The sequence below is a fragment of the Acinonyx jubatus genome, chromosome C2, assembly GCF_027475565.1.
Source record: "Acinonyx jubatus isolate Ajub_Pintada_27869175 chromosome C2, VMU_Ajub_asm_v1.0, whole genome shotgun sequence".
NCBI lineage: Eukaryota > Metazoa > Chordata > Mammalia > Carnivora > Felidae > Acinonyx > Acinonyx jubatus.
Genome location: NC_069384.1, coordinates 58,484,470 through 58,510,400, shown reverse-complemented (window position 1 = coordinate 58,510,400; position 25,931 = coordinate 58,484,470). Strand labels below are relative to the sequence as shown.

At 40.2% G+C, this 25,931-nt stretch overlaps 2 protein-coding genes across 8 annotated transcripts in view; one reads left to right on the top strand and one right to left on the bottom strand.

Moving 5' to 3' along the window:
• Positions 1-25,931, bottom strand: part of GTPBP8 (GTP binding protein 8 (putative)) — a 150,104-nt gene that overhangs the window by 106,106 nt on the left and 18,067 nt on the right. Inside the window, exon 6 of one of the 4 annotated variants that reach the window (XM_053220863.1) lies at positions 1,127-6,912. The exons of the other annotated variants lie outside the window; for them this stretch is intronic. Within the exon in view, the coding sequence (XP_053076838.1) occupies positions 6,894-6,912 (19 nt within the window). The 3' untranslated portion in view covers positions 1,127-6,893. Of the gene's footprint in view, positions 1-1,126; positions 6,913-25,931 lie in introns of those variants that run through there. 4 annotated transcript variants of the gene reach the window in all.
• On the top strand, positions 11,224-25,220 carry NEPRO (nucleolus and neural progenitor protein). Of its 4 annotated transcripts, XM_027060862.2 has the most exons (10): positions 11,434-11,665; positions 12,109-12,193; positions 13,529-13,683; positions 17,223-17,302; positions 17,683-17,814; positions 18,467-18,544; positions 19,209-19,570; positions 19,715-19,776; positions 21,832-22,085; positions 24,592-25,220. In XM_027060862.2, the coding sequence occupies exons 3-10, from the start codon at positions 13,648-13,650 to the stop codon at positions 25,052-25,054; spliced, it is 1,467 nt and encodes a 488-aa protein (XP_026916663.1). In that variant the 5' UTR covers positions 11,434-11,665; positions 12,109-12,193; positions 13,529-13,647; the 3' UTR covers positions 25,055-25,220. The 4 variants fall into 4 exon arrangements, with proteins under 4 accessions (XP_026916661.1, XP_026916663.1, XP_026916664.1 ...); XM_027060860.2 differs by lacking the exons at positions 11,434-11,665; positions 12,109-12,193 and adding an exon at positions 11,224-11,422; XM_027060863.2 differs by lacking the exon at positions 12,109-12,193.

Sequence of the window (25,931 nt, the reverse complement as noted above, 5' to 3'; positions counted from 1 at the left end):
TGTTAACCATTCATTTTTTATATACAGCCTTTATTATGTTGAGATATGTTCCTCTAAACCCACTTTGCTGAGAGTTTTTTAAAATCATGAACGAGTATTGAATTTTGTCAAAAGTTTTTTCTGCATCTATTGAAATGATTGTATGACTTTTATCCTTTGTTCTGTTGATGTGTAACATGTTGATTGATTTGTGAATGTTGAACCACTATGCATCCCTGGATTAAATCCCACTCGATCATGGTGAATGATCTTTTAAATGTATTGTTGAATGCAGTTTGTTAATATTTTGTTGAGGATCTTTGTATCTATGTTCATCAGGAACGCTGGCCTGTAGGTTTCTGTGTGTGTGTGTGTGTGTGTGTGTGTGTGTGTGTGTGTGTGTGTGTGGTGTCTTTACCTGGTTTTAGAATCAGGGTAATGTGGACCTTGCAGAAAGTATTTGGAAGTTTTCCTTTCTCTTCTTTTTTTTTTTTTTTTTTTGGAATAATTTGAGAATAGGTAGAATAGGTAGTAACTCTTCTGTAAATGTTTGTTATCAATCACCTGTGAATACATATGGTTCTGGACTTCTGTTTTTGATAGTTTTTTTTGTTTGTTTTTGTGTTTTGTTTTTTTTTAACCTATTCAGTTTTGTTACTAGTAGTTGGTCTGTTTAGATTTTCTGTTTCTTCCTGGTGCAGTTTTAGAAGATTGTGTTTCTAGGAATTCATCCATTTGTTCTAGGTTGACCAATTTATTGGTATGTTTGTTTTTGTACTATTCTTTATAATACTTTGTATTTCTGTGGTGTCAGTTGTTACTTGTCTTTCATTTCTGATTTTATTATTTTTTTCCTTTTCTCTTTTTATCTTGATGAGTCTGAGCAGAAGTTTGTCAATTTTGTTGATCTTTTTGTTGATCAAGAACCATCTCTTGGTCTTATTTTTTGTTGTTGTTGTTGTTGTTGTTGTTGTTTTGTTTGTTTTTAGTCTCTATGTCATTTATTTCTGTTCTGATCTTTATTATTTCCTTCCCACTCATCCTGGACTTTGTTTTTCTTTTTCCACTTCCTTTAGGTGTAAGTTTAAATTGTTTATTTGTGGACTGTCTGGGTGACTCAGTTGGTTGACTCTTGATTTCAGCTCAGGTCATGATCCCAGAGTCATAGGATTGAGCCTTGCATTGAGCTCTGCACTGAGCATGGAGCCTGCTTGAGATTCTCTTTCTCTGCCCCTCTCCTTTGCTTGTGTTTTTTTTTTCTCTCTCTAAAATGAAATAAATAAGCAAAAATAAGTTGCTTATTTGAACTTTATATTTTTTGATGTAGCCTTGTAATGCTATATATTTCCCTGTTACAACTGCTTTCACTGTGTCCCAAAGATTTTGGATTGTTGTATTTTAATTATCATTTATCTCCAGGTATTTTTAAATTTCTTCTTTGATTACTTTGTTGACTCATAGGTTGTTTAGTCTCGACATGTTTCTGTTCTTTCTAGTTTTTTTCTTCTTGTGATTGATTTCTAGTTTCCTGCCATCGTAGTTGGAAAATATGCATGGTATGATTTCAATCTTAAATTTATTGAGGTTTGTTTTGTGGTTTAACATGTGATCTGTTCTGGAGAATGTTCCATATGCACTTGAAAACAACGTGTCTTCTGTTGTTTTGGGTGGAATGTTTTGTATATCTGTTATATACATCTGGTCTAATGCATTAATCAAAAATACTGTTTTCTTGTTAATTTTCTGCCTGGATGAACTATCCATTGATATTTGCGGAGTGTTAAAGTCTCCTACTATTATTGTATTACCATCAGTTTATCTCTTTATGTCTGTTAATATGTGCTTCATGTATTTAGGTGCTTCAGTGTTGGGTTTGTTGATATTTACAACTGTTATGTCCTCTTGGTACATCGATCCCTTTATCAGTATGTAATGCCCTTCTTTGTTTCTTGTTACAGTCCTTATTTTAAAGTTTGTTTTGTCTGATAAAAATTTGCTACTCCAGCTTTGTTTGTTTTTGTTTTTTGGGTTTTTTTTTTGTTTGCTTCCATCAGATGGTAAATATTTTTTCATCCCTTCACTTGTAGCCTGTGTGTGTCTTTAGGTCTGAGGTGAGTCTCTTGTAGGCAGCATTTGGATGGTCTTCTTTTTCTATCCATTCCATCACCCTGTGTCTTTCTATTGCAACATCTAGGCTATTTCAATTTAAAGTAATTATTGAGTGGCACCTGGGTGGCTCCATCTGTTAAGCATCTAACTTTGGCACAGGTCATGATTTCATGGTTCATGGGTTCGAGCCCTCTGTCAGGTTCTGTGCTGACAGCTCAGAGCCTGGAGCCTGCTTAGGATTCTGTGTCTCCCTCTCTCTCTGCCCTTCCCCCACTCGCACTCTCTCTCTCTCTTTCTCTCTCAAAAATAAATATTCAAAAAAATAAAGTAATTATTGATAGAAATATACTTTTTGCCATTTTGTTGTTCGTTTTCTAATTGTTTTTGTAGTTTTTCTGTTCCTTTCTTCTTCTCTTGCTCTCATTTGTGATTAATGAGTTTCTATAGTGTTATGTGTGGCTTTCTTTCACTTTATTTTTTGTGTATCAATGATAGGTTTTGAGTTTGCAGTTACCATGATGTTCATATATAGTATCCTAATATACAGCAGTCTATATTGAGTTGATGATCATTTAAGTTCAAACACATTTTTAAAAATTCTTTTTTTACTCCCTCTTCCATGTTTTATGCATATGCTGTCATATTTTATATTGTTTTATTCATAATTTTCTTTCATCTAATTATGGCCATTTCTTTTTCACTTAAAGAAATCTCTTTAACATTACTTATAAGGCTTATTTAGTGGTGATGAACTCCTTTAACTTTTGTTTGTCTAGGTAACCCTATCTCTCCTTCAAATATGATGATAATCTTGACTGGTAGAATATTCTTGGCTATAGGTTTTTCCCTTTCAGCACTTTGAATATATCATGCCACTCCCTTCTGGCCTGTAAAGTTTCTGCTAAAAAAATCAGCTTATAGGGGCACCTGGGTGGCTCAGTCGGTTGGGCATCCGATTTCAGCTCAGGTCATGATCTCACAGCTCGTGAGTTCGAGCCCCGTGTCAGGCTCTGTGCTGACAGCTCAGAGCCTGGAGCCTGCTTCAGTTTCTGTGTCTCCCTCTCTCTCTGCCCCTCCCCTGCTCATGCTCTGTCTCTCTCTGTCTCAAAAATAAATAAAAACATTAAAAAGTTTTTAAAAAATCAGCTTATAGAGTTTCTCTTATGGGAAATTTTTTGCTTCTCTTTTGCTGCTTTAAAATTTTTCTCTTGGGGAGCCTGGCTGGCTGAGTGGTTGAGCATCTGGCTCTCAATTTCAGCTCAGGTCATGAATCCAGGGTCATAGGATCTAGCCCCATACTGGGCTCCCCGCATGAGCTAGCCCCACACTGGGCTCCGTGCTGAGCATGGGGTCTGCTTAAGATTCTTCCTCTCTCTCTCTCTCTCTCTCTCTCTCTCTGCCCCTCTCCCCCTCTCTTGTGCACACACTCTCTCTAAAATAAAATAAAGATTAAAAAATAAAAAATGAATAAAAATTCTCTCTTCAACATTTGATATCTTAGTTATTATGTGTCATGGCATGGGCCTCCTTGGATTCATCTTGTTTGGAACTCTGTGCTTGTTGAACCAATGTCTATTTGCTTCCCTACGCTAAAGATGTTTTCAGTTCTTATTTCTTCAAATAAGTTTTCTGTCCCATTCTCTCTCTCTTCTTCTTGGACCCCCTATAATGTGAATGTTTATTCACTTGATATTGTCCAAGAGATCCCTTAATTAAAAAAATTATTTTTTGGGGTGCCTGGGTGGCTCAGTTGGTTAAGCGACCGACTTTGGCCCAGTTCATGATCTCACAGTTTGTGAGTTCGAGCCCTGCGTTGGGCTCTGTGCTGCCAGCTCAGAGCCTGGAGCCTACTTCAGATTCTGTGTCTCCCCCTCTCTCTACCCCTCCCCTGCTCATGCTCTGTGTCTCTCTGCCTCTCAATAATAAATAAACGTTAAAAAAATATTTTTTATTTTTGTTGTTCAGTTTGGGTGAGTTCCATTACCCTCTCTTCTAGATTGCTGATAAGTTCTGCATCCACTAATCTACTATTCATTCCCTCTAGGGTATTTTTTTTATTTCAGTGATTATATTCTTTAACTCTGATTACTTCTTTTTTATATTTTCTATTTCTTTATAGATGGTCTCACTTAGTTCTTCCACTCTTCTCTCCAGCCTGGTGAGCACCTTCATGATTATTACTTTAAATTCTTTATCAGGCATTTTGCTTATCTGTTTCATTTAGTTCTTTTTCTGAGGTTTTGTCTTATTCTTTCCTTTGGTACATATTCCTCTATCTCCCCATTTTGCTTGAATTTCTGTGTTTGTTTCTATGAATTAGGTGGAAGAGCAACTTCTAAGTTTGAAGGAATGGACTTGTGTTCAGTCATCTCCTATGTAGATTATGGGCTCTTTGTGACACCTGCTGACTGGCTGGAGCTGTGGCTGGTGTGGACTGGGAGCCTCATGGCTCTCCATGAAGAGGGTGCCCTGTCAGGGCAGCTAAAGCCGAAGTGGGTGCAGACTGGTATGGTCTCTGAGGTCTCCACCAAGCAGGTGCCTGGACAAGGCAGCTAAGGCTAAAGTGGGTGTAAACTGGGGTGTCCTGAGGCCCCTAGCATGCAGAAGACACCTTGGCAGGATAGCTAAACCTGAAATGGGTGCAAGCCAGGGTGCCCTGGCAGGGCAACTGGAGCTGAGGTGGTATGTGGACCAGGAGGTCCCTAGGCTCTCTGTGCAGAGGGTGCCCTGGCAGGAGAGCTGAAACTAAAGTGGGTGCAAGCTAGGGGGACCTGGGGCTCTAAGCACAGAGGGCACCTTGGCAGGATAGTTGAAGTTAAAGTGGGTATTAGCCTGAGTGTTCCAGCACTCTCCACACAGTGCTCCTTGCAGAGACAACTGGAGCCTAGGCAGAGTACAGGTCAGGGTGTCTTGGGGGCATCCCATGCAGGGAGAGGGGTGCTCTGGCAGGACAGCTAAAGCTAGAGTGGGCATAGGCCAGTGTGATCTCTGGGGCTCTCCATGAAAAATGTGTCCTAGCAGGACAGCTGAAGTTGAAGTAGCTGCAAGCTGGGTTGTCCCAAGCTCTCCACACTGAGGTCAACCTGCCAGAGCAGCTGAAGCTGAACTCCATGCAAGCTGTGATGTCTCAGGGTGCTTAGCACAGGAAGTGCCCTGGCTAGGTGACTGGAGCTGAGGCTGGTGTGGGTGGAGGTGTTTTGGGGTGCTCCAAGCAGAAGGTGCCCTGTTGGAGTGGCTGAAACCAAAGCAAACATGGACCTGGTGTTGCTGGGGTGCTCTGCACAGGGGACTCCCTGGCAGGGCAACTGGATTGGAAACAGATGACAGCCAGGAGGTTCCAAAGTGCTGTGTGCCCGATGTGCCCTAGCAAAGTGTCTGAGGCTGAAGTGGTGTAGGCCTGGAGTGTTCCAGGGTGCTTTGTGGCTGTATCACCTTGGTGTGAAAACTGGAGCTGTAGTGAATGCTAATCAGGCATGTCCTGGTATGCATCACTCTGTGGCTGCTTTGGTGAGATTGCTGGGGCTGCTGTGGGCTAGAGGCTTGGGGTAAGCTGGTTACGGCACCCAGACTACGCACTGGTCTGTGCTTTCATGGTGGAGGTGGAGTGTAGACCCCATCCACTAGCTCCTCCTACCTGGAGAGAGTTCAGCAACTCCCTTGACTTTTGGTGGAATTCTAGGGCTTGTTCTTTTATATGTTAACTGTTCTATTAAACCTCGACTTCTCTGTGACTTAGGGTGCCTAGAACTGGTATAGGGTAGGGACCTGTGCTCACTGAGGTGGCAGACCTGCAAGGGCTCCCAGGCTCTGCTCCCATTTACATTATTAAGATGGAGAGGAGTGCAGACTGTGCCCACCAGTCCCTCCCATCCAGAGAGTGTTCCAATAGCTCCCCTCCCACTGCCACCACCATTAGGTAGAGTTCTGAGCTTGGGCCTTTTTTATGCTAGTTGCTCTTTTAAACCACAAGTTCTTTCCGTGCCCAGCATGACTGGGGCTGGTGTGCATTAAAGGACCTGGGGTTCGCTGAAGCTGAAAGTTGGCATAGTGACTAGCCCCTGCTCCAGTCTGTGCTTTCAAGGTGGAGGGACATAAACCTTGTCATTCTCCAGTCTCTGATTCAATTCCTGCAGCTTCCTCCACCATTTGGTGGAACTCTAGGGCTCAGTTTTATATGCTAGTTGCTCTTTTAAACCAAGATTTTATTTATTTATTTATTTATCTGTGCCCAAGGCCAGAGGAATCTGTTCCTAGTACCTCAGTACTTTCCCTCTCCACTGTGGTTTGCAGTATTTGGGGTTGGGGGTTCCCTTTGTTACCGATGTCTGTCTCTCTTGCTGTTCGGTTTTGCTATTATCTCTATCTTTTGTTGTGCAAAAGCTGTTCTTCTTCAGGAGGAATTGCTCTATAGATAGGTGTAATTTGGTAATTCTGGAGAGAAGGGGAGTTCAGGGTCTTCCTACATTGCCATCTTGGAGGAGAACTTTACCACAATTTTCAAAAGAAATGTTTATTAGACTGTAGTACATTGTTAAAAATGGCCCCCATAGGATGAATCACTTCTCCCTGTGTCCATGCCTCTTTGCAATGTGTCTTTATTGCTTCTTCCAGTAAGGGCTGGAGTGTGTTTTCCCATTCCTTGAATCTGGCTGCCCTTCCGACTTGTTTTGGCCAATAGAATGTGATAAAAGTGGCATTCAGGGACTTCTGGCCCAGAAAAAAACAAAGCCTTGTGGCATTTGCTTTTGCTCATGGTGGATCCAGCTGCCATATAAAGAAGTCCAGGTTATCTTACTGGAGAGAGTCTATTTGGAGAGATAGGTCCTAGAGGATGAAATGTCACATGGAGAGAAAAGCCATATGGAAGAGAACCAAGGTCCCAGACAATATGTGTGAGCCCAGCTAATACATGAAAGCAGAGAGACCCAGCCATCCCAATTCACCTTCAGCTATTTGAGCTATCCTAGGGAGAGTGCAAAAATTGTGAGTGAGACCATCTTGGGTCTTCTAGATCCAGTCCAACAACTTAAGCCACTAAGTTGTTGATTGTTAACCAGTAATAGGTAACTGACACATGGATATTTAAATGTTTTCCAAAATTTTGTGACTGTAAGTAACAGCAATGAGCATCTTTTTACTGGCTTCCTTGTCTACCAAGGGAATCTGTTGTTGAATTTGCCTGAGTCTATAAACTGAGTAAGAAGTCATGTCTCTCCATTTTGGCGTTCAAATTAGTCTTTCCTTACAGACTGTAAATTTTCTAAGCACGACACTAAAACCTTACTTCCTGTCTAATATACAGAACCGAGGCCTCTTCCACACCCTCCAGTTCAAGGAAGTTCTGATTTCAAATATCCACTGCTTACCTGCAACTCCATTTCCCTGCTGCCCTCTATTCTTGGTAATGATCGGAAATCTACAGACAACATGGATGCTCTTGTTCTGGGGTCCCTCATCTTCCTAGTACCCCATCCTAAACATCTTCATATCTAAAGCTATTTTTATTTTTCTTCCAGGCTCAGAAAATAAAGGCTTTTTTGATCTTTAAGGCAAATTCTCTACCTGAATACTTGATCCCATCCTTGTTTGTCTCCTCTGGGACTTAGTATGGTGCCTGGCAAAGAAGTGATGCTCAAAAATTTTATTGAATGAATAATGGGTCTTGTTCTGTTCATTCTCTCCCCTCTTTATCCATAGTAGGCCAGCTTCTCTAACTCTTTTGGCCTCTTTCCTTTAGCATGTATGTGAGCAAGTAATTTCCTGTCCATGATGGTCAGTTTTGTGTATCAATTGGGCTAGGCTCTAGTATCCAGTTACTCAGTCAAACACTAGTCTAGGTCTTTCTATCAAGGTATTCTGTAGATGAGATTGTCAGCTACAAATCAGCTGACTTTATGTAAAGGATTGTCCTGGGTAATCTGGGTAAACCCAATCCAATCAGTTGAAGAGGCCTTGAAAATTTAGTAGGTTTCCCTGAAAATAGGAAGGAGGAAAAAATCCCCTCTATAGGCTGCAGCTTCAGCTCTGCTTGAGTTTCCAGACTGTTCTTTTTTATTTTTTTTAATGTTTATTAATTTTTGAGAGACAGAGAGAGCATGAGTGGGGAAGGAGCAGAAAGAGAGGGAGACACAGAATCTGAAGCAGGTTCCAGGCTCTGAGCTATCACCAGAGCCTACAGAGCCTGACACAGGGCTCAAACTTATGAACTGTGAGACCATGACCTGAGCCAAAGTCGGGCGCTTAACTGACTGAGTCACCCAAGCACCCCCAGCCTGTTCTTATTGGCTGGCCTTATGGACTTCAAACTTGATTATCCAACCCCACAATTGTGCAGGCCAATTTCTTTGAATAAATCCCTTAAAAATATATATGTAATACATATATATGTGTGATATATATACATTCTATTGATTCTATGTGAATGGTGGAACCCTGACTGACACACTACCTTAAAATAAGAAACAAAACAATACTCTGATGGATCCTGCATATCTATTATAAATTAAACTGTCCCCCTTTCTCTAAGCTTCTAAAAATATTATCCTAGATTCACCAATTCTACTTCCTCCCTTTGCAGTCACCCTTTGAGCTACAGTCTCATTTATTCCATTGGTGAATTGGTCATATTCTTGTGGCCGTGGGTGACCTCAAACTCAGTGTATCAAAAGTTATCTCATTATCCTTGCCACCCACCTAACTCTATTCTACCTTTTAATGCTATTGCAAACTCAAAACAACAATCTGGAAGTCATGCTAGACATCTAAATATCTAAATACCAGACATTTAAATAAGTTCTACTATCCATATTCAGTGTTAAAGTTTGAATTCAGGCCACCATCATGTCTTGCCTCAGTGTTTGCAATAGATTCCTTTACCTCCTCATGACCAGCCTCGTCTCCTTTAAATCTGCTTTTAGGGTGCTCTTTGATGCAAAGTAACCAAAATTGTCCTGCCTAAGACTCAGAGACTCCTTATCACCTACAGGAAGGGCTCCCCAATCCTAACTACCATCACAAGGAACTTTTAAGAAACAAAAATTAGAGTCCTACTCAGACCTAATAAGAATTTCCAAAGTGGGACCAGATAATTTCTATTTTTTAAAAGCTACTCAGGTAATTATGATCATCCAGGGTGGGGAACCACCAGCCTTCAATGTAAAATCCAAGTTCTGCCCAGAATCTGACACCACCACTCCAAGCTTCATCCCTCAGCACACACCAACTCCAGCAATACTGACCCAAGACCACTGATTCTTCCAACCCATGTTGTTTAACACCTTTCTGTTAGGGATGTCCTTCTTCCCTTATCTGCTTGCGAAATTCCTAATCATCTTTTCAAAACTCTATTCAAGCATTTTCTAGTCACTTATTCAATGGGCAAATATTGAAAACCTGTGAAATTGTATACATTACATATATGTGGTTCTTTGGATAGCAATTATACTTCAATAAAAATATTAAAATTTATTGAGATCCTACTATATGCCATGCACTGAGCTGAGAATTAAGATATAAAGAAAGATCAGTGAACTTTACTGGTAGTGCTGCCTTCAGTAAGCTCATAGACCACTGAAGACATACGAATACACTAATAGACACTGGGAAGTAAATTCATGAGAGTCTGTGATAGCTGTAACAGCTCCCCAAAGATGTCCACATGTTAATCCTCAGAATCTGTGACTATGTTACCTTACACTGCAAAACAAATTTTGTAGATGTGATTAAGTTAGAGATTCTGAAATGGTAAGATTATATGGGGCTATTTTGGCAGGCCCAAAGTAATCACCAGGGTCTTTCTAAGAAGGCAGGAAGATGAGAGAGAGTAGGAGAGGGTGGTGGGAGATTGGAAGATGCTATGTTACTGACTTGGAAAATGGGAGGATGGAGACATGAGCTGAGGAATGCAAGTGGCCTTTAGAAACTGAAAAAAGTAAATGAATTCTTCACTTAGAACCTCCAGAAGGATCCAGCCCTGCCAACTTTAGTCCAGTGGGATCCATTTTGCCCTTCTGACCTTCAGAAATAGAATGTCTTTTAAGCAACAAAGTTTGTAGTAATTTAATACAGTAGCAAAAGAAAGCTAATACAGTGGCCAATTCAAGGCACTATGGTAGTCTATGTCAAGTTATGGAGTGGGGATGGGATGTTCAGGAAGAACTACCCAGAGGTGATGACACCAGAGCTGAGGAAGGGAGACTGTGTTTCAGGGGATGACCCAAGTGGAGGAATTAGTATTTGCCAAGGCACACAGGAAGAGCATGGCAAGTGTTTCAATAGGGCAAGGTTACTTGCATTAAACAGTAGAAATAATAACAATATTAATTGTGATAGGAGTAAGTATCTGTATGCCAGACACTGTTCTAAAGCACCTTACAACACTGAGGTAGAGACTATTATTTTCATTTTATCCATAAGGACACTAAGGTTTGGAGAAGTTACGTAACTCTCCTGAGAACTAGAGCTAGAATTAGAACCTTGGTGGTCTGTCTCCAAAATCTAGGAATTGCCTCTGTAATACACTACAGTGAAGGGCTTATTCAAGTAAGGTGACGTCATTGTGACTGAAGATAAATAATCTATTAGAAAGTTATTAATAAGGAGAGGATCAGCAGAGCTTGCGATACCATCTTGTCTTAAACAATGATAGAGGACGGGGTTGATAGAGTCAGAGGGGCTCTAAGTTTCTTTGATGTGATGGCAGTTTTCCTGTTGGTGAAGACAGGACCTTCCAGACAAGGTAAATCCCGTCTTCTGTGTTTCAAATGTCACACTTTGCATTTCTTTTATTTCATTTCCTCCTCCTCCCCCCAATGTCTGATGTGCAGATAGGGGTCTATGGGTGGCCTCAGTTACTACAACTGTAAAACGCCTTGAAGTAATTCCAAACTTGGTTGTGCCGCAGAATCCCGTGGGAAGCCCAAACACAATGCAGATTCCTCTCCTCATTCGGAGATTCTTATTTAGTAATACTGGGATGGGGCTTCCACCCACCCCCAAACTCTTCCAAGTGAGAGATTCTGAAAAACCGCCAGGTTTTGGTGATTAGGGACTCTCCCAGTCCACTGTATTTGGTGCACGATTCGTGAAGGCCCCGCCCCCACCTCTGGGCCCCGCCCCAGCACCACCCCTTGCCCTCTTCCTCCCCCAGATCTCCTCTCACCTCCCCTCCCTCGGTGGCTCCGTTAGGCCTCGCCCAGCTCCGCCTTTCCCAGTACCTCCCCGCGTCCCAAGATGGCTACGGTGCCGCCGGGCCCGGAGCCGTGGAACCGCGTAAAGATCCCGAAGGCGGGGAGCCACAGCACAGTGACGGTACCGGACCCCGATGCGGCGCTGGGTGAGTGAGGGGGCCCGGCGAGCCACAGACGTTTCCGGAGGCGGTGTCTGACCGGGCCCAGCGCACGTGCGCAGGGGGCGGGACTTCCTGAACCCGCGGGACACTAGGAAGGGGCGCGGGGCAGGATCTGACTTGGGGTGCGTGGGCTACCGAGTTACCCGGAGAAGCCTGTGGTGCTTCTGACTTTGGCGTCCCCCATTTAATTCACTGTACCTACCTCACGGCCTGGCTGGAGCGATGAAGGTCCGAGGCCCAGCCCTGCGGCCAGTGGGCGGAGAGAGGTGGACGTGGCTAGCGTTAGGGAGAAGTATTGTCTGGAAACCCTGGGCTCCCCACAGGCCACCAGCGGCCCCGTTCACCCTGAAGTCTGTTGCCTGATATTCTAAGAGGGCGCTGGGGCACGCTGGATTTAGACTGCAGTCCTTCTGGGCCTCTAGTTCCTTATCTGTAAAACGGGGTTAGTCCTCCCTACCTTCCACCGGCTTTGGGAGCATCTAACGATATAATTAGGGGAGAGTGCTCTTAAACGAAGATGTTTTACCAATAGTACTGCTGTTTTTAGGCAGTAGGGCCCAATAGTTAGGAGCCAGATTGGGTTTGAAAATCCAGGCACTTCGCTTTGCTGGAGCTGGGCAGGTTGGGAAGTGTCGTTATTTAATCTTTCTGTGCCTCCGCTCATTTTTAAGTGTGGATAAAGAATAGCACCTGCCTCAAAGGGCTATTTTGAAGAAGCGTTACTGTTATAAAGCATTTGGAACAGTGCCTAATGCGGTAAATAAACACTCAAATGATAGTTAATATTAAATACAACCTATCTAATCATGACATCCTCTTCCCCATCCATCCCCAGGCAGTTTATAGATCAATCTTCCCTCTTCTTCTATTGAAAAGTTCCTTAATTTTTTCAATGTTTATTTATTTTTGAGAGAGACAGAGAGCACGCGAGCATGCGTGGGGTAGGGGCAGAGAGGGAGAGACACAGAATCTGAAGCAGGCTGCAGGCTCTGAGCTGTCAGCACAGAGACGGATGCGGGCTGGAACCCACTAACGGTGAGATCAGAGACCATGACCTGAGCTGAAGTCTGACACTTAACGCACTGAGCCATCCAGGCACCCCTATTCAAAAATTCCTTAACAGGATTCCTATCAGGCATGGAAATTCAGTAACTCATTCTCCATCCTCATGGTAGTCCATTCTGGCTTCATATAGTTCGGACAAAACAAAATTAGGTTCTCCCTGTTGTGTAGGAATCTGCCTTTGTGTTATTTCCATTTAGGATGATAGTGCTACCCTTAGAGCCACAGAGAAACACATGAACTCCATCTTCTACTTCACAGCTTTTTGGACTAGGAAGCTGTTATTTTGTTCTGCTGAGCATCCTGTGTCCAGTCAGGCATGCATCAAATAATGTAACTTCCAGTTGCCATAGTGGTTTCTCTTTTCTGAATATATTCTTACCTTAAAGTACCACTGCTTTTAGGAGTATGAGTTTATTCATTCTGCCTTGCTTATGTACATAACTGGGGATTTAGAGAAGTGTATAACAGGTACCCACCATCAAGGTAAGTAGGTGTAAGAGTCCACCACATGATGGCAAAGTCTTCATATGAAAGATTATTAAAAATCATAAAAAAATGTGTTACAAAAATATACTTTCTTGTTTAACAGTTGTTCTCTTAATGATTTTGGACTTTGTATCTGTCACCATTTCCATCTTCTCACATACTTAGAATCCTTAATTATGTTCTTATAGCTAAAGCTGGTTATATTAATTTGTTCTTAATCCCCTTAATAAGGAAAGATGTTCCTTCACAGTGTTTTTATATAATATACTTAATGTAGAAATACATATTAAGTTTTTTTTTTTAAATTTTTTTAACTTTTATTTACTTCTTGAGAGACAGAGCATGAGCGGGGGAGGGGCAGAGAGAGAGGGAGACACAGAATCCATAGCAGGCTCCAGGCTCTGAGCTGCCAGCACAGAGCCTGATACGGGGCTCGAATTCACCAACTGTGAGATCATGTCCTGAGCCGAGGTTGATGGTTAACTGACTGAGTCACCCAGGCACCCCCAAATGAAGTTTTATTAAATGTCTCTGGTTTAGACCTTTGTGTTGCAGCTGTAATTAGAGAATGTGGTCTTGTTACACTATCACTGAAGAGCCAAACCCTGGATGCAGAAACAGATGTGCTATGTGCAGTCCTTTACAGCAATCACTACAGGATGGGCCACCACAAGCCCCATTTAGCCCTCAAACAGGTAAGGAGGAAGCCCTGTGTTTATGACTCAATGTGTTTACTTGGTGAAAATGAGATCATACTGCCACTTAATATTTTGTTATGTATGGAAACTTAGTAAATTACTTGTGACTTAATAGATCTTCAGTCCAAAGCTGCATGTGGGCTTTCTTCCCCGCCCCCGACCCCGAAAGCATTTCAAAACGCAACTTCTTTAGAAAGGAACTATGTTTAATTCTTCCCCAGTCTTGTTTCTAGTGGGTAATTGTTATGAAAAGTTTTCTTCATTATATATAATCTATATTGAGAATGCTTTTGCCTAGTTCACAGATAACAGTGATTTAAGCAAGACAAAGTGCCGGATTAAAGAACAACTTCCTGAGCATAATCAAAATCCTAAAGAATCCTAAATCATAAAAAGAACAAAGTCATGGTTTATATATTGTGGGACATATAATCTAATCAGTAATATATTAGAGTAAATGGCTATATAACAAGTTATGGAAAGTGGTTTCCTATAATTTTTAGATTGGGCCCTCTACACTACAGGGCTGAGTCTCCTAAGCTGGGTTCTTTATAATCTCATTCATTCATTCACTTTATTAATTCTGCAGGTATTTTGTGTAGCCCCCCCCCCTTTTTTTTAGAGAGGGTGAGGAGGGCCAGAGAGAGAGTGGGAGAGAGAGATCTTAAACAGGCTCCATGCTCAGCACAGAGCCTGACACGGGGCTCCATCTCACCACCCTGACATCATGACATAAGCTGAAATCAAGAGTCTGACACTTAACTGACTGAGCCACCCAGGTGCCCTTTTTTGTAACTTTCTATGTGCCAGGTACTGTGCTTGGTGCTCAGTATACAGGGTGAAGAACACAGACGTGTTCTCTAACCTTACAGATTCGTGCTTTCTGGTTAATTTTCTGCTCCCATTACTTAAGGCAAAAAAAGATGGGAGATTTCTTCTTCAAAGAAAGATCTGGGAGCATGGTCTTTTCCTAAGTTTTCTTCTCTGGGGCAACTTTTTATCTCATGAGTCTTTTACTCCAAAACCAAACTTGAGTATATTTCAACTTGAAAGTGTCAGATTGAACCTGCTTTTCCTTCTGGCTTTCCAAGCTGTGAATAATTATCCAGTCAGAAAAATCTGGTGTTCCATTTTCTCTGCTTCTTCCTCTTATGTAGCTCTCCCATAAGTCAGTTGGTTAGTCAAAAATTTTCTATGCTTCTACACACTTATTCTAGTTCTGGCTGCATCTTCTTTTTTTTAGACCATGTCAACTTTTAATTGTCTTGCTATCCTAATTGATCTTTCCTCAACTCCAGTCTTTCCTATACTCTGACATATTCTATATGCCAAAGCCGAGTTAATCATCATGAAGCACAGCTTTGATTTTTATTAATGGTTCTCTACTGGCTCCTGAGTAAAGATGAAACCTCTTAGCTTAGCTTGTAAGATCCTCCGTGATCTGGCCTTTTCAGTTTTCTGTAGCTCAGGCTTCTCTCTCACCTTCATATATTTTATATTCCAGACAACCTGAACTCTTCACAAGTCTCGTGCTCACCACATTTGTTCTCTCACCTGAACAGTTGCTTATCTGGCTCTGTATATTTAGCATGCCCAGACCCTCCATCTCTGCCTGGTAAAAGCCTTGCCATCCTATAAGTCCCATTTCAAGCTGTCCAGCAGTGATAAACTTCTTCCCAAAGAGTAACATGAGGGCATATTGTGGTAATCTCATTTTAAGTTGCATGTTTCGATTATTAGTGTGGTTGACCTCTTCTTTTTATGACTGTGGGCTATTTGGGCTTCCCCTTTGTGGTTCTCTTATGGTATTGAGTACAGTCTGCATGTGGCAGTCATTTGTGTATGGTTTATTTTTCCTGCCGTCCCTTAGAGTAGGGAACATGTCTCATGCTCCTGCAACTACCATCTCCATTACTACTGCTGCCTTAGACCTGCTTAACATTTCCTTATTTACTCAGTACTGTCATCTACGTTATTTTTTCTCCCTTCAAAGAAAGCAGAGTAGTAGAATTACCCTATCTCTAATATTCCCATAAATGAAGCACAAAAAATAGTCAATTCCTCTTTCTGTGTGACAAGAGAGTATATGAAGACTGTTATGTTCCTCCTTGTTCTGCCTTGCTTAAATTCTCAAAATGATTTTCCCGTTTTTATTTTTGAACCATAGCTCACTTACTGTATTTCCCAAGTGCTTTCCCATCTTGGTTTGTCAGTACTTCTCTCAAAGTATAGGATCCGGAATTAAAAACTGAAAAGATAGGAGCTAACCCCAGAGAATTTGAGGATCGTTGCCTTCACTATTCTGAAAGCTGTGCTGTTATAACAGAATCAATACTTAAATTTTTAGCATATATATAGCGTTAGCAAGATATTATCTTTGCCAGTGTCAGTGCCCATCCAGATTTTTACACTCTTCAAAGTCTGGATGCCATCCCATGCATGCCTTTTGTGTGGTATTTCCTGGAGATCATAGAATTCTTACCACATTTTGTAAAATGGATAGCTTTTTGTTGTTTTGTTATTAAGCAAAAATGCTACTGAGTGCCTTCTTAACACTGTGCTAAGTACTGAGTTACAGTGGTGGATAAGATAGATGAACTATACTGCCCTCATGGAGTTTACACTGTAGTTGAGAGGAGAAAGGCCATCAGTCAATCCGTCCATCAAAAGTGTCATGGAGAAAAATAAAGCAGGAAAGGGTAGAGTGCTGAGGGGACTGCAATTTTAAATAAGGCACATCTTTTATTTCAGCATTTAAATATTTTGTATGTCTTCTTATTTTTACTACTAGGTTTTTAGCAACTAGAGATGGGGGAGTGTCATATACTATTTTATTTCCCAGCATGCCTTGCATAAAGTGTCCCGTATATACTTGTAAAGTGAGTAAATCACTTTGTTCATCTCTGAGGCCATTTACAAGTTGTTGAAATCAAGTAGTTAATTAATCTACTATCTTTTTTTAATGGTCTCACTGTGAGAAATCATGTTGCTTCAGAAAAATGATAATCTTGAGAATAATCTCATACTTACTTGAGTGCCCTTTATAGCATCAATCACATCCTGGCATATAGTAAATTCTTAGTTATAACTGGGTTTGAGAAATGTGTTCAGGTGGGTTAATTTCCAATTTTTGAGCAGGAGCAATTGCTTTGGGCTACAGATTATTTTGCCTAAAATGAAAGTATTCTGTAGTGTTCAATGTATTTCCATACTTTGAATTTTTAAAAAAATTTTTTTACATGTATTCATTTTTGAGAGACAGAGAGAGACAGAGTACAAGTGGGGGAGGGGTAGAGAGAGAGGGAGACACAGAATCTGAAGCAGGCTCCAGGCTCCGAGCTGTCAGCACAGAGCCCAACGCAGGGCTCAAACTCACAAGCTGTGAGGTCATGACCTGAGCTAAAGTCCGCCACTTAACTGACTGAGCCACCGAGGCGCCCCTTCCATAATTTGAACTTTTGCGTATCTTTGCTTTCCTCGTCCCATCAGTGGCCATGTCCGTATTCTATGAATTTGAGCTACTCTTCCCCTTCCAGGTTGAACAATGTTTAAAACGTTTGAAAAACATGGATTTGGAGGGTTCAATTCAACATCTGTCTGAGTTGTTTTCTTCCAAGTAAGTGGTCCAGCTGCTTTGTGATGGGCTTTGTGGTGGGCTGGGAACTCTGTCTTTAGTGCGGTCTCTCTTTGGACTTTGCTTGGTGTTGGGATATAATCAATTGTACTTCAGTTGTGCAAATTTTGTTTTAGTAACGGGCACCTGGTATTTGTGAGAATGTCTCCTCTGTTGGTTTGTGGAGGGATGGCAGGATACTGACATCTGGGTCACAATAGATTACATTGAAATATCAGTGTCCATCAACTTAAGTCACTGTTGAGCAGAACTATTTCAAATTGAGCTTCAAGCTCACCTGCACTTGAAAACTGCTATGTAAGAGCTTTATAATTAATGAACTTTAAGAATAAAAAGAACATACTTTTCCATTTTTTGTGAAGTGAAAATCATCGTGTAACTACCGAAGCATATGTCATCCCTAGCCAACCAGTGGTTGAATTGGTGCTCATGAAGATTTTGGGAGCCTGCAAGTTGTTACTTCGCCTCTTGGACTGTTGCTGCAAGACATTTCTGTATCCTTGAATCAACTGAAATGCCTTCCCCTGAACTGGAATTGTTTGGATAAATTTAATAGTATTTGTTTGAAAGCTAGGAGGTTTGTGGAAGTTATAACCTATTCTTAACATTTTGCTTCTTGGCCTCCTTTTTCTAGGAATTGCTTGATACAGCAATTGCCAGAGACTGCCAGTCTCTTTCTAACATGTCTTATCATAAGGGCACTGATAGAAATTCTTAATCTTAGAAGTAAAATAATGAGTGTTCTTGCAGAGTACATGTTACTTTTAAGTTTCCATGCCTGAAACAGAACGTGTTTGTTTGTTTTTTAATTTGTTTTTAATGTTCATTTATTTTTTGAGAGAGAGACAGAGTGTGAGTGGGGGAGGGGCAGAGAGAGGGAGGGAGACATAGAATCTGAAGTAGACTCCAGGCTCTGAGCTGACAGCACAGAGCCCGACACAGGACTTGAACCTGCAAATCCTGAGATCCTGATCTGAGCCAAAGTCGGAGGCTTCACTTACTGAGCCACGTAGGCGCCCCCAGAACATGTTTTAAAGCTTTAATTTCTTCAAGAAAATTCTATTTCCATTCTGTTTCTTTCATAAATGTAACTTACAAAACCCAATTACTTTGGTTTTGTTTTCCAACTTTAACTTGATTCTCCAGCTTGACTGTGAAACATCTAGGTTTACAAGAATTCATTATTTTAAACCTTGTGATGGTTGGGCTGGTGAGCAGGTTATGGTATGTATGCACCTGAAATCATTTGTTTTTCATCTAACTCCACCTAGGTTTCTCATTAGTGGTTTTCATATTTGTTTTCCTGTGGGATGCTGATGGTGCAGGGGTTCCATTTCTTCACTTGGTCAGAGTTTATTTGGGATGGATTAGGAACTAGAGTGTTGATGGTTATGTCCTTGATGTCTTAACCTGGGTATCTCAAGTACTATTTCATCTTGTTTATTCTGCTTATTCTTAGGGGTAACAACATTAGAACTACTAATAACTAACATATTATTTTAAAATGTCAAACCTTCCATTCTTTTCTATAATGAAAATAGCTTTAATTTTTGCTGATTATAGTAATAATACATGCTTATTTTAAGACATTCCAAAAAAAAAAAAAAAAGAGCGAAGAACCTGAAATTTACCTAAAATCTCACCACACTTTATATTTTGTTGCGTATCCTTTGAGACATCATTCCATGTAGTACTTAAAATAAATTTTGTACTTGGATTTTTCTGTTTGGGCTGGACAAATCTGGCTCTATGCAAATATGTCCCAGAGCGTTTTTTATCTGTAGTGGCAGATTGATCGACATTTATTTTCAGCTTTGAATCTGTTGTGGTTATTAAATAATCTGCAAATTATAATTACTGGCTAATTCATGACCTCCTCTTTCTCTAGGGTTCTCTATAAAGGTGTTTTAAAAAGGCTGACTTCTTTATATGAGCCATTGTTTGGATTGCTTCATGAAGTCTCTAGGATTCAACCACTGCCTTACTTCAAAGATTTTACCTTTCCTTCTGATATTGCCGAATTTTTAGGACAGCCCTATTTTGAGGTCTTTAAGAAAAAAATGCCCACAGCTTTTGCAACTAAAGGAGTAACTAAATTGTTAAATAAACTGTTTTTAACAAAAAATCAATCACCAAGGTCTAGCAAAGAAACTGTACACAGAATTTCAAAAAAAGCTAAGCAAATGAAGATCAATATACAGAATAATGTGGATCTTGGACAGCCAGTAAAGAGTAAGAAAATCTTCAAAGGTAATTTTTTCTTAGCACATACTCATCTAATTCCCTTTATTTCTTTTGTAGTAATTTGGCAAGAAATATTATATACTTGAGAATTCATTGATTTGAAAATTGTTTGCTTAAGTTTTTGTATCTGTGGTCTCTCCACCTCTACAGAGAAGTCATCAGAATTTGATTTGAGAGCTTTCTGCAAACAGCTGAAGCACAAGGCTATTCAGGTTTGTCTGGCTTCTATTACTATGGCTTATGATTCTGCTACTTTATAAAGTAGATACCACTTACCAAGGGCAGAGATTGAATCCTCTGTTTTTGTCACCAGCTCTTGGCTTAGTGCCATCTTAGTTCTCAGCCTGTTTCTGAATGAATACAGGCACTCCAAAGGACTGAGTGTATCCAGGAAATTCAGTTTATAGAATGCCTCCAGAAACATTTTACTAAGCATTTCACTAGAATTTTAAATTGCCCTTAGGATCCACTGCAGGTGTGGATTATATTAAGAGTATGCACTTTGTAGTCAGACAGAAATGGTGTGAGTCCTGGCTTCAGTTGGTACTAGCTGTATGACCTTATATAAGTTTCTTGACCTGTCCAAACCTGTTTTCTAATAACAGTATGCACCTCATGGGATTATGCAGTTTTAATTCATGTAAAGTATTCAAAGCACTTAACTGTTGTTAGATGTCATTAGCTACTTTTTTCATTGTTACTGTCATCCTTGTCTTTTGTCATGAGGCTTCTCTTTCTTTCCCTGTCAGGGTTCAAGTTTTAACATGATTCCTCTTAGTATCTGTAAATTCTGTTCTGGACCTAGCAACAGATAAGGACATCAGTGTCACCCTCTTTCATGTGGTAACTACTTGACTTCTATTACCATCTGTTTTTCTCAAATTGTTTTCTCCTGGTTTCTCGCATGGATTATTTCTTCGTTCTATTTAAGAATTCTTAATCATTTCTAGTAAGTCAGAGTACTTTCTTGAATGTTTATAAGGATTCTAGCTTGGATCTATATTCTGTCCAATTTATGAGTTCCAGAGGGAGGAATCATCATCATCATCTTCATCAGTGTCTTCATCATCATCATAATAACAGCTAACACATATACTGCACTTAATCTATGCCAGACAGTGTTCGAAATGCTTTACATGTATTAACTCCTATAAACCTTGCAAAAGCCCTGTGAGGCTGGTGATATTATTACTGTTTCCATATTTCAGCTGAGAAAATTGAAGTATAGAAGGGATAAGAAATTGCTCAGGCGACACAGCAAATACAGGGCAGAGCTGGGATTTGAACACAGGCAGTTTGGTTTCACAGTCTTTGTTCTTTACCATTATATCAGTCCCCCAAATAGTTTTGTCAGCTGTCTCAGGAACTGTAGCTCTCTGCAGTCCATCCTGCTGTTCCTAGGTGAGCTGGTTTTGAAGCTGGCTGGTTGGTCAGCTTAGTCATGACTCATCACTACCACATTTCTAGCAATTAGCACTAACATGCTCAGTTTGTTTTCAAGGTCAAATTTCTTTTATTGATCACCAACACCAAGTATTGCTATGTCTCTACTTTTACATTTTCTATTACTTTTTTAATGTTCTTCTTGAGTGAGAAATTTGGAAGAAGGCAAGTTTTGAATGAAGGATGAAAGCAAATCTAGTAAGTGGCATATTTTCATAAACAATAAAAGTTGGTACAATTCAAACTCCACTTGATATAGAAAGATGGGGTTGAAGAGACAAAGGTGCCACATCAAAAGATGGTTGAATTGGAAATGATGCTCGGTTTAAGCATTTTTAACATATTTTCAGCAGCCATCCGTATCTCCATGCATTTCCAGTGACGTTTGTGACCCAGTGTTGAGGGTAACTTAGGGTATAGAAATAAGTGAAAAACAAATCTGTGGTAATCCAGTAGTATCTACGAAAAGGTCTCTTCACTGATTTTTTTTTCCTAGATAGACTTTGACCAATATTTATTCATTTTTATGTATAGGTTAAGTAGGTTATCTGTCAGAATATTTATAGTATACTTCCCATCTATGTTTCCCACCTGAATTCAGTTAGAGATGAGATCTATTGTTGCACAGAGGGGAAAAACATCTTGTGTTAGGAGCAGTTGATAAAAAATTAAGTTTTTTGAGACAAAGAAAAGCACAGTGAGCTTAAAAAAAGTTTTCCTTCTTAAGACATTTTCTAATTCTCATGATGCGTTAACTTTTCTTTGTTGTTATATATTTGTAAGTAACAAATCCAATATATTTTTTTCACCTTTCCATATTTCAGGAGACCAGCGTTAAATGTTCTCAGTCCAAACTAAAGGCAACCAAACATTCTTCTCAGAGAGCATCAGGAACTCCCTGTGCCAAAAGTTTTGTGCAAAGATTTCGAGGGGCTAAGACTTTCACTCAACTTTCTGAAGAAATCCAAATGGCAATTTTGTGGTGCAGGAGCAAAAAACTCAAGGCTCAGGCCTCCTTCCTGGGTAACAAACTTCTTAAAAGTAACCGGCTTAAACATGTGGAAGCTCAAGGCCATGGGTAGGTATATAATAAAAATTATATCCTTAACTTTTGCTGTTGTCATTTGGGCAAACCTATATATATTCAAGTCAGCGTTTTTTAAAAAATGGTATGTCCAGTAGCTCTAGGGGGGCTAAAAGAGGGATCTATTCCAAATGCAGTTTTGTTTGCTTTTGTTGGGCACAGCTTTATTATTGAGAGGAAGAAAGTTAACTTGGTTAATTGGATTTATTCACTTATACTCTTCCCCATTCCATCTGTTAATTCAGAGAGCCTTAGGAGTGTCTGTGGTATGTTAAGCCTGGGGATACTCCTGTGTAAGACAGACTTAATTCTCATGGAGCACTAGCTCTAGCCCTTGCTCTCATAGGAGAGACAGCCAGTCTGCCCGCAGCTTCAGCATAGCTGGATGAGGATGTGAGAGCAGAAGCAGTCTGCCTCTTACAAGGGCACACACCAGACTCTGGGGTTAGGGTCAGGTCATGTTCGTTCATGGGTGCCAGATTCTCCGGGTATTGATTTCCTCTTCTTGTGGTCCTTAGGGTCACAGAACCACTTAAGGATGATTATCTTTTATTGTGACCAGTATTACTTGAAGCACTACAATGAAGTTAGACACTTTAGAATTTTATATATATTTTATATATATATATATTTTATATATTATGTATATATATATATACATACATATTTTATATATATTATGTGTGTGTGTGTGTGTGTGTGTGTATATATATATATATAGTTTATTTAGAGAAAAACAGAGTGCAAGCAGGGGAGGGGCAGAGAGAGAGGGAGACACGGAATCCGAAGCAGGCTCCAGGCTCCATGCTGTCAGCACAGAGCCCAACGTGGAGCTTGAACTCACGAACAGCGAGATCATGACCTGAGCCGAAGTCAGATGCTCAACTGACTGAGCCACCCAGGCACCCCTAGGGTTTTATATTTTTATTGAAAAATAATAGATGCCCATGGTAACAATTTCAGAACACTGGCTGCAAAGATCAACAAAAACAAGTTTTGATTAAGAGCTATGAGAGAAGTTGTTAAGTATTCCTAAGGGATGAAATTGTTGGAAAGGTATCTATATTAGCGTCCCTTAAAGACCTGTAGCCATCTAAAAAGGATCTCTTCTAGAGTGGAAAACTCAGCCTGAGACAGAGATAATAAATAAAAGTTAATGAGAATGGTAACAAACTAGTGTTTATTTGGTTCAACCATTATTCCATACCCCACAAAGATAGCGCTCTTTCAAACTGCCATGTTTTGCTGTTTCAATAATATATTTATAGTCCAATTTATAATTTATTTAATGTACACGATAACTCTCTGAGATAGGCAGTATTACTCTCATTTTGTAGATGAGGAAATAGGGGATTTTGATTAGGTTGTTACAGTTGGGAGATCTAGAACTCCATTCAGATCCTCTGATTCTTTTTTCATTTTTTCTATTCCCATTTTAATTAGGAGGTACACTTAAAAATTACCACTTATAGTAAGACAAGTAAAAGGGTTTGGAAACTGATCATGATTCACTACATTATAATGGGCTTTCTCAAAGTTATGTATTTATTTAAAAAGCAAAAGAGGGGGCACCTAGGTGGCTCAGTTGGTTAAGCGTCTGACTTCGTCTCAGGTCAGGTCATGATCTCACAGTTTGTGGGTTCAAACCCCGTGTCGGGCTTCATGCTGCCAGTGCGGAGCCTGCTTGGGATTCTTGCTCTCTCCTCTTCCTGCCCCTCCCCTACTCACGCTTTCTCTCTCTCAAAATAAATAAATAAATAAAATTTAAAAAAAAAGAAAAGAAAAGGGAAGGGTGATGGGGTAGAAATTACAGACCCATGCTAATCTTTTGAAATCTATCACAAGTGGTGAGGGAGTTAGCAAGGTACTGATACACCTTGTGGCAGTATACCTTATTCAGAAGCAAAACACCTAAAATGATCAGCTATTTGAGTTCTGAATTCCCAAGCTTGAAAATGGTACATGAATCACAATTAGGGTAGCCCAATTGGTCTATGCCAGAAGCTCTATCTTTTCATTCTTAAACTCTCTCTTCACATTTACTCCTTTTCCCTTATTTCCTTCTACAACATGAAGTTGTTTATCCAGATATGAAAAATCCAAATATTCCTAATTGTGATATATCCTTTCCTCAGCTCCACCCCTATTACATTATGAACAGTAGTTATCAGGGAAAAGCTCTGACACTAAAGTATGGAGGTATCTCACCATTCAGCTACCTTGCTAGGCAGTTGTAGGAGCTACTTTACTTTGGGAACATAATGGGCACATATTCGTCTACAACCTGAGTCAGAGGAAACCTTTGCTCTGAAAACACAGATTTAGGTTCAAGCTTCTATTTCTTTATTTTTTCCGATGATTCTGGGGTTGTACACGGGCACAAGACTTAGAGATAAATTGTGTACTTTTCTGTTAGGTGTTGGTAAAAGGAAGACAAAAGTTTTTGAAAATGTTTTCTGTGTCTTAATCCCAGATTTTTCCTTTCTCTTATCCTTTAAAGTTTACCAAAGAAACTAAAGTGCATAAAAGCATCTATTTGCAACTGCCTTCTTCGTGGCTCAGGAATCAAGACTTCAAAGCATCATTTGAGACAAAGAAGATCTCAGAGTAGATTTTTACTGGGACAGAAGAGACTGCAGAGAAAGTTGCAGTTGACTCTTTCAAAGGAAATTCAACAGTCCCCTCAAGGGATGCAGTATGCTACAGATAGCAGAAAATGGAAACGCTCACACTGTTCAGTTCATAGAACTGATCTCTACCCCAACAATAAGCAACTCTTGAGGAGCAGAGTTTCAAATCCTGTCATACAAACTAAAGAGAAACAAATTCATGAAAACCTTACAGGAAACAATGAAAATGAAACTAATTCATGGACAGTGATACAAATGAACAAACATAATACATCAGGAACCATTAAGGAGACAGATGACATTGATGATATTTTTGCCTTAATGGGTGTTTAAATGCTCATATATGAGACATTTAAGTGCTTAACAAACTGGTCCAGTGTTCTGTTTTACGTGGAACTTGCTGAGTTCTGGAAAGATTTGGAAATACTACTTGGACTCAGGAGCTTATTTAGTGTAACGCTGTACAGCAGTAATGTCAGTTCAATAAATATTTATAGTAGCTCTGTGTCATTTAATTGACAAGTACTTGACTACTAAATAGTCAAATTTTGACTTTGTACCAGGGGCTAAGATGATAAAATTTACCATATCCTGTCCTTGAGAAGCAGATGTAATTCCTTAATTAAAGCTGGTGGGTCCCTGGGGCACCTGGGTGGCTTAGTCGGTTAAGTTAAGTATCCCAGCATCAGCTCAGGTCATAATCTTACAGGTTCATGAGTTTGAAGCTCACGTCACGCTCTGTGCTGACAGCTCAGAGCCTGGAGCCTGCTTTGGATTCTGTGTCTCCCTTTCTCTCTGCCCCTACCCCACTCGTGCTCTGTCTCTCAAAAATAAACATTAAAAAAGAAAAAAAAAAGCTGGTGGGTCCCTTAAAAACTGAATAATTTTATGATTTACCAGGGAATTAAGAACTGAGTAATTAGGTTGATAAAAACCTACTCTGTGCCTTAGATATATGGGGATGGGCTGGGATGGAAAGCAAAGTATCAAGGAGTACTTAAAAGGTCACTTTGGTCTTATGGCTCCATTTTAGGTAAGTTCCCCTCTGAACACCAAGGTTTGTAGCTTCTAATGGTTGTGCATATAATTCTTGATTATATGTTAGAATTAATCATCAAAAAGGACTAAAAAATTTTGCCACTAAGTGTATTATCAGGGACTGGTCACAACCATTATTTCACTTCATCTTTTCACCATACCTCACAGAAAG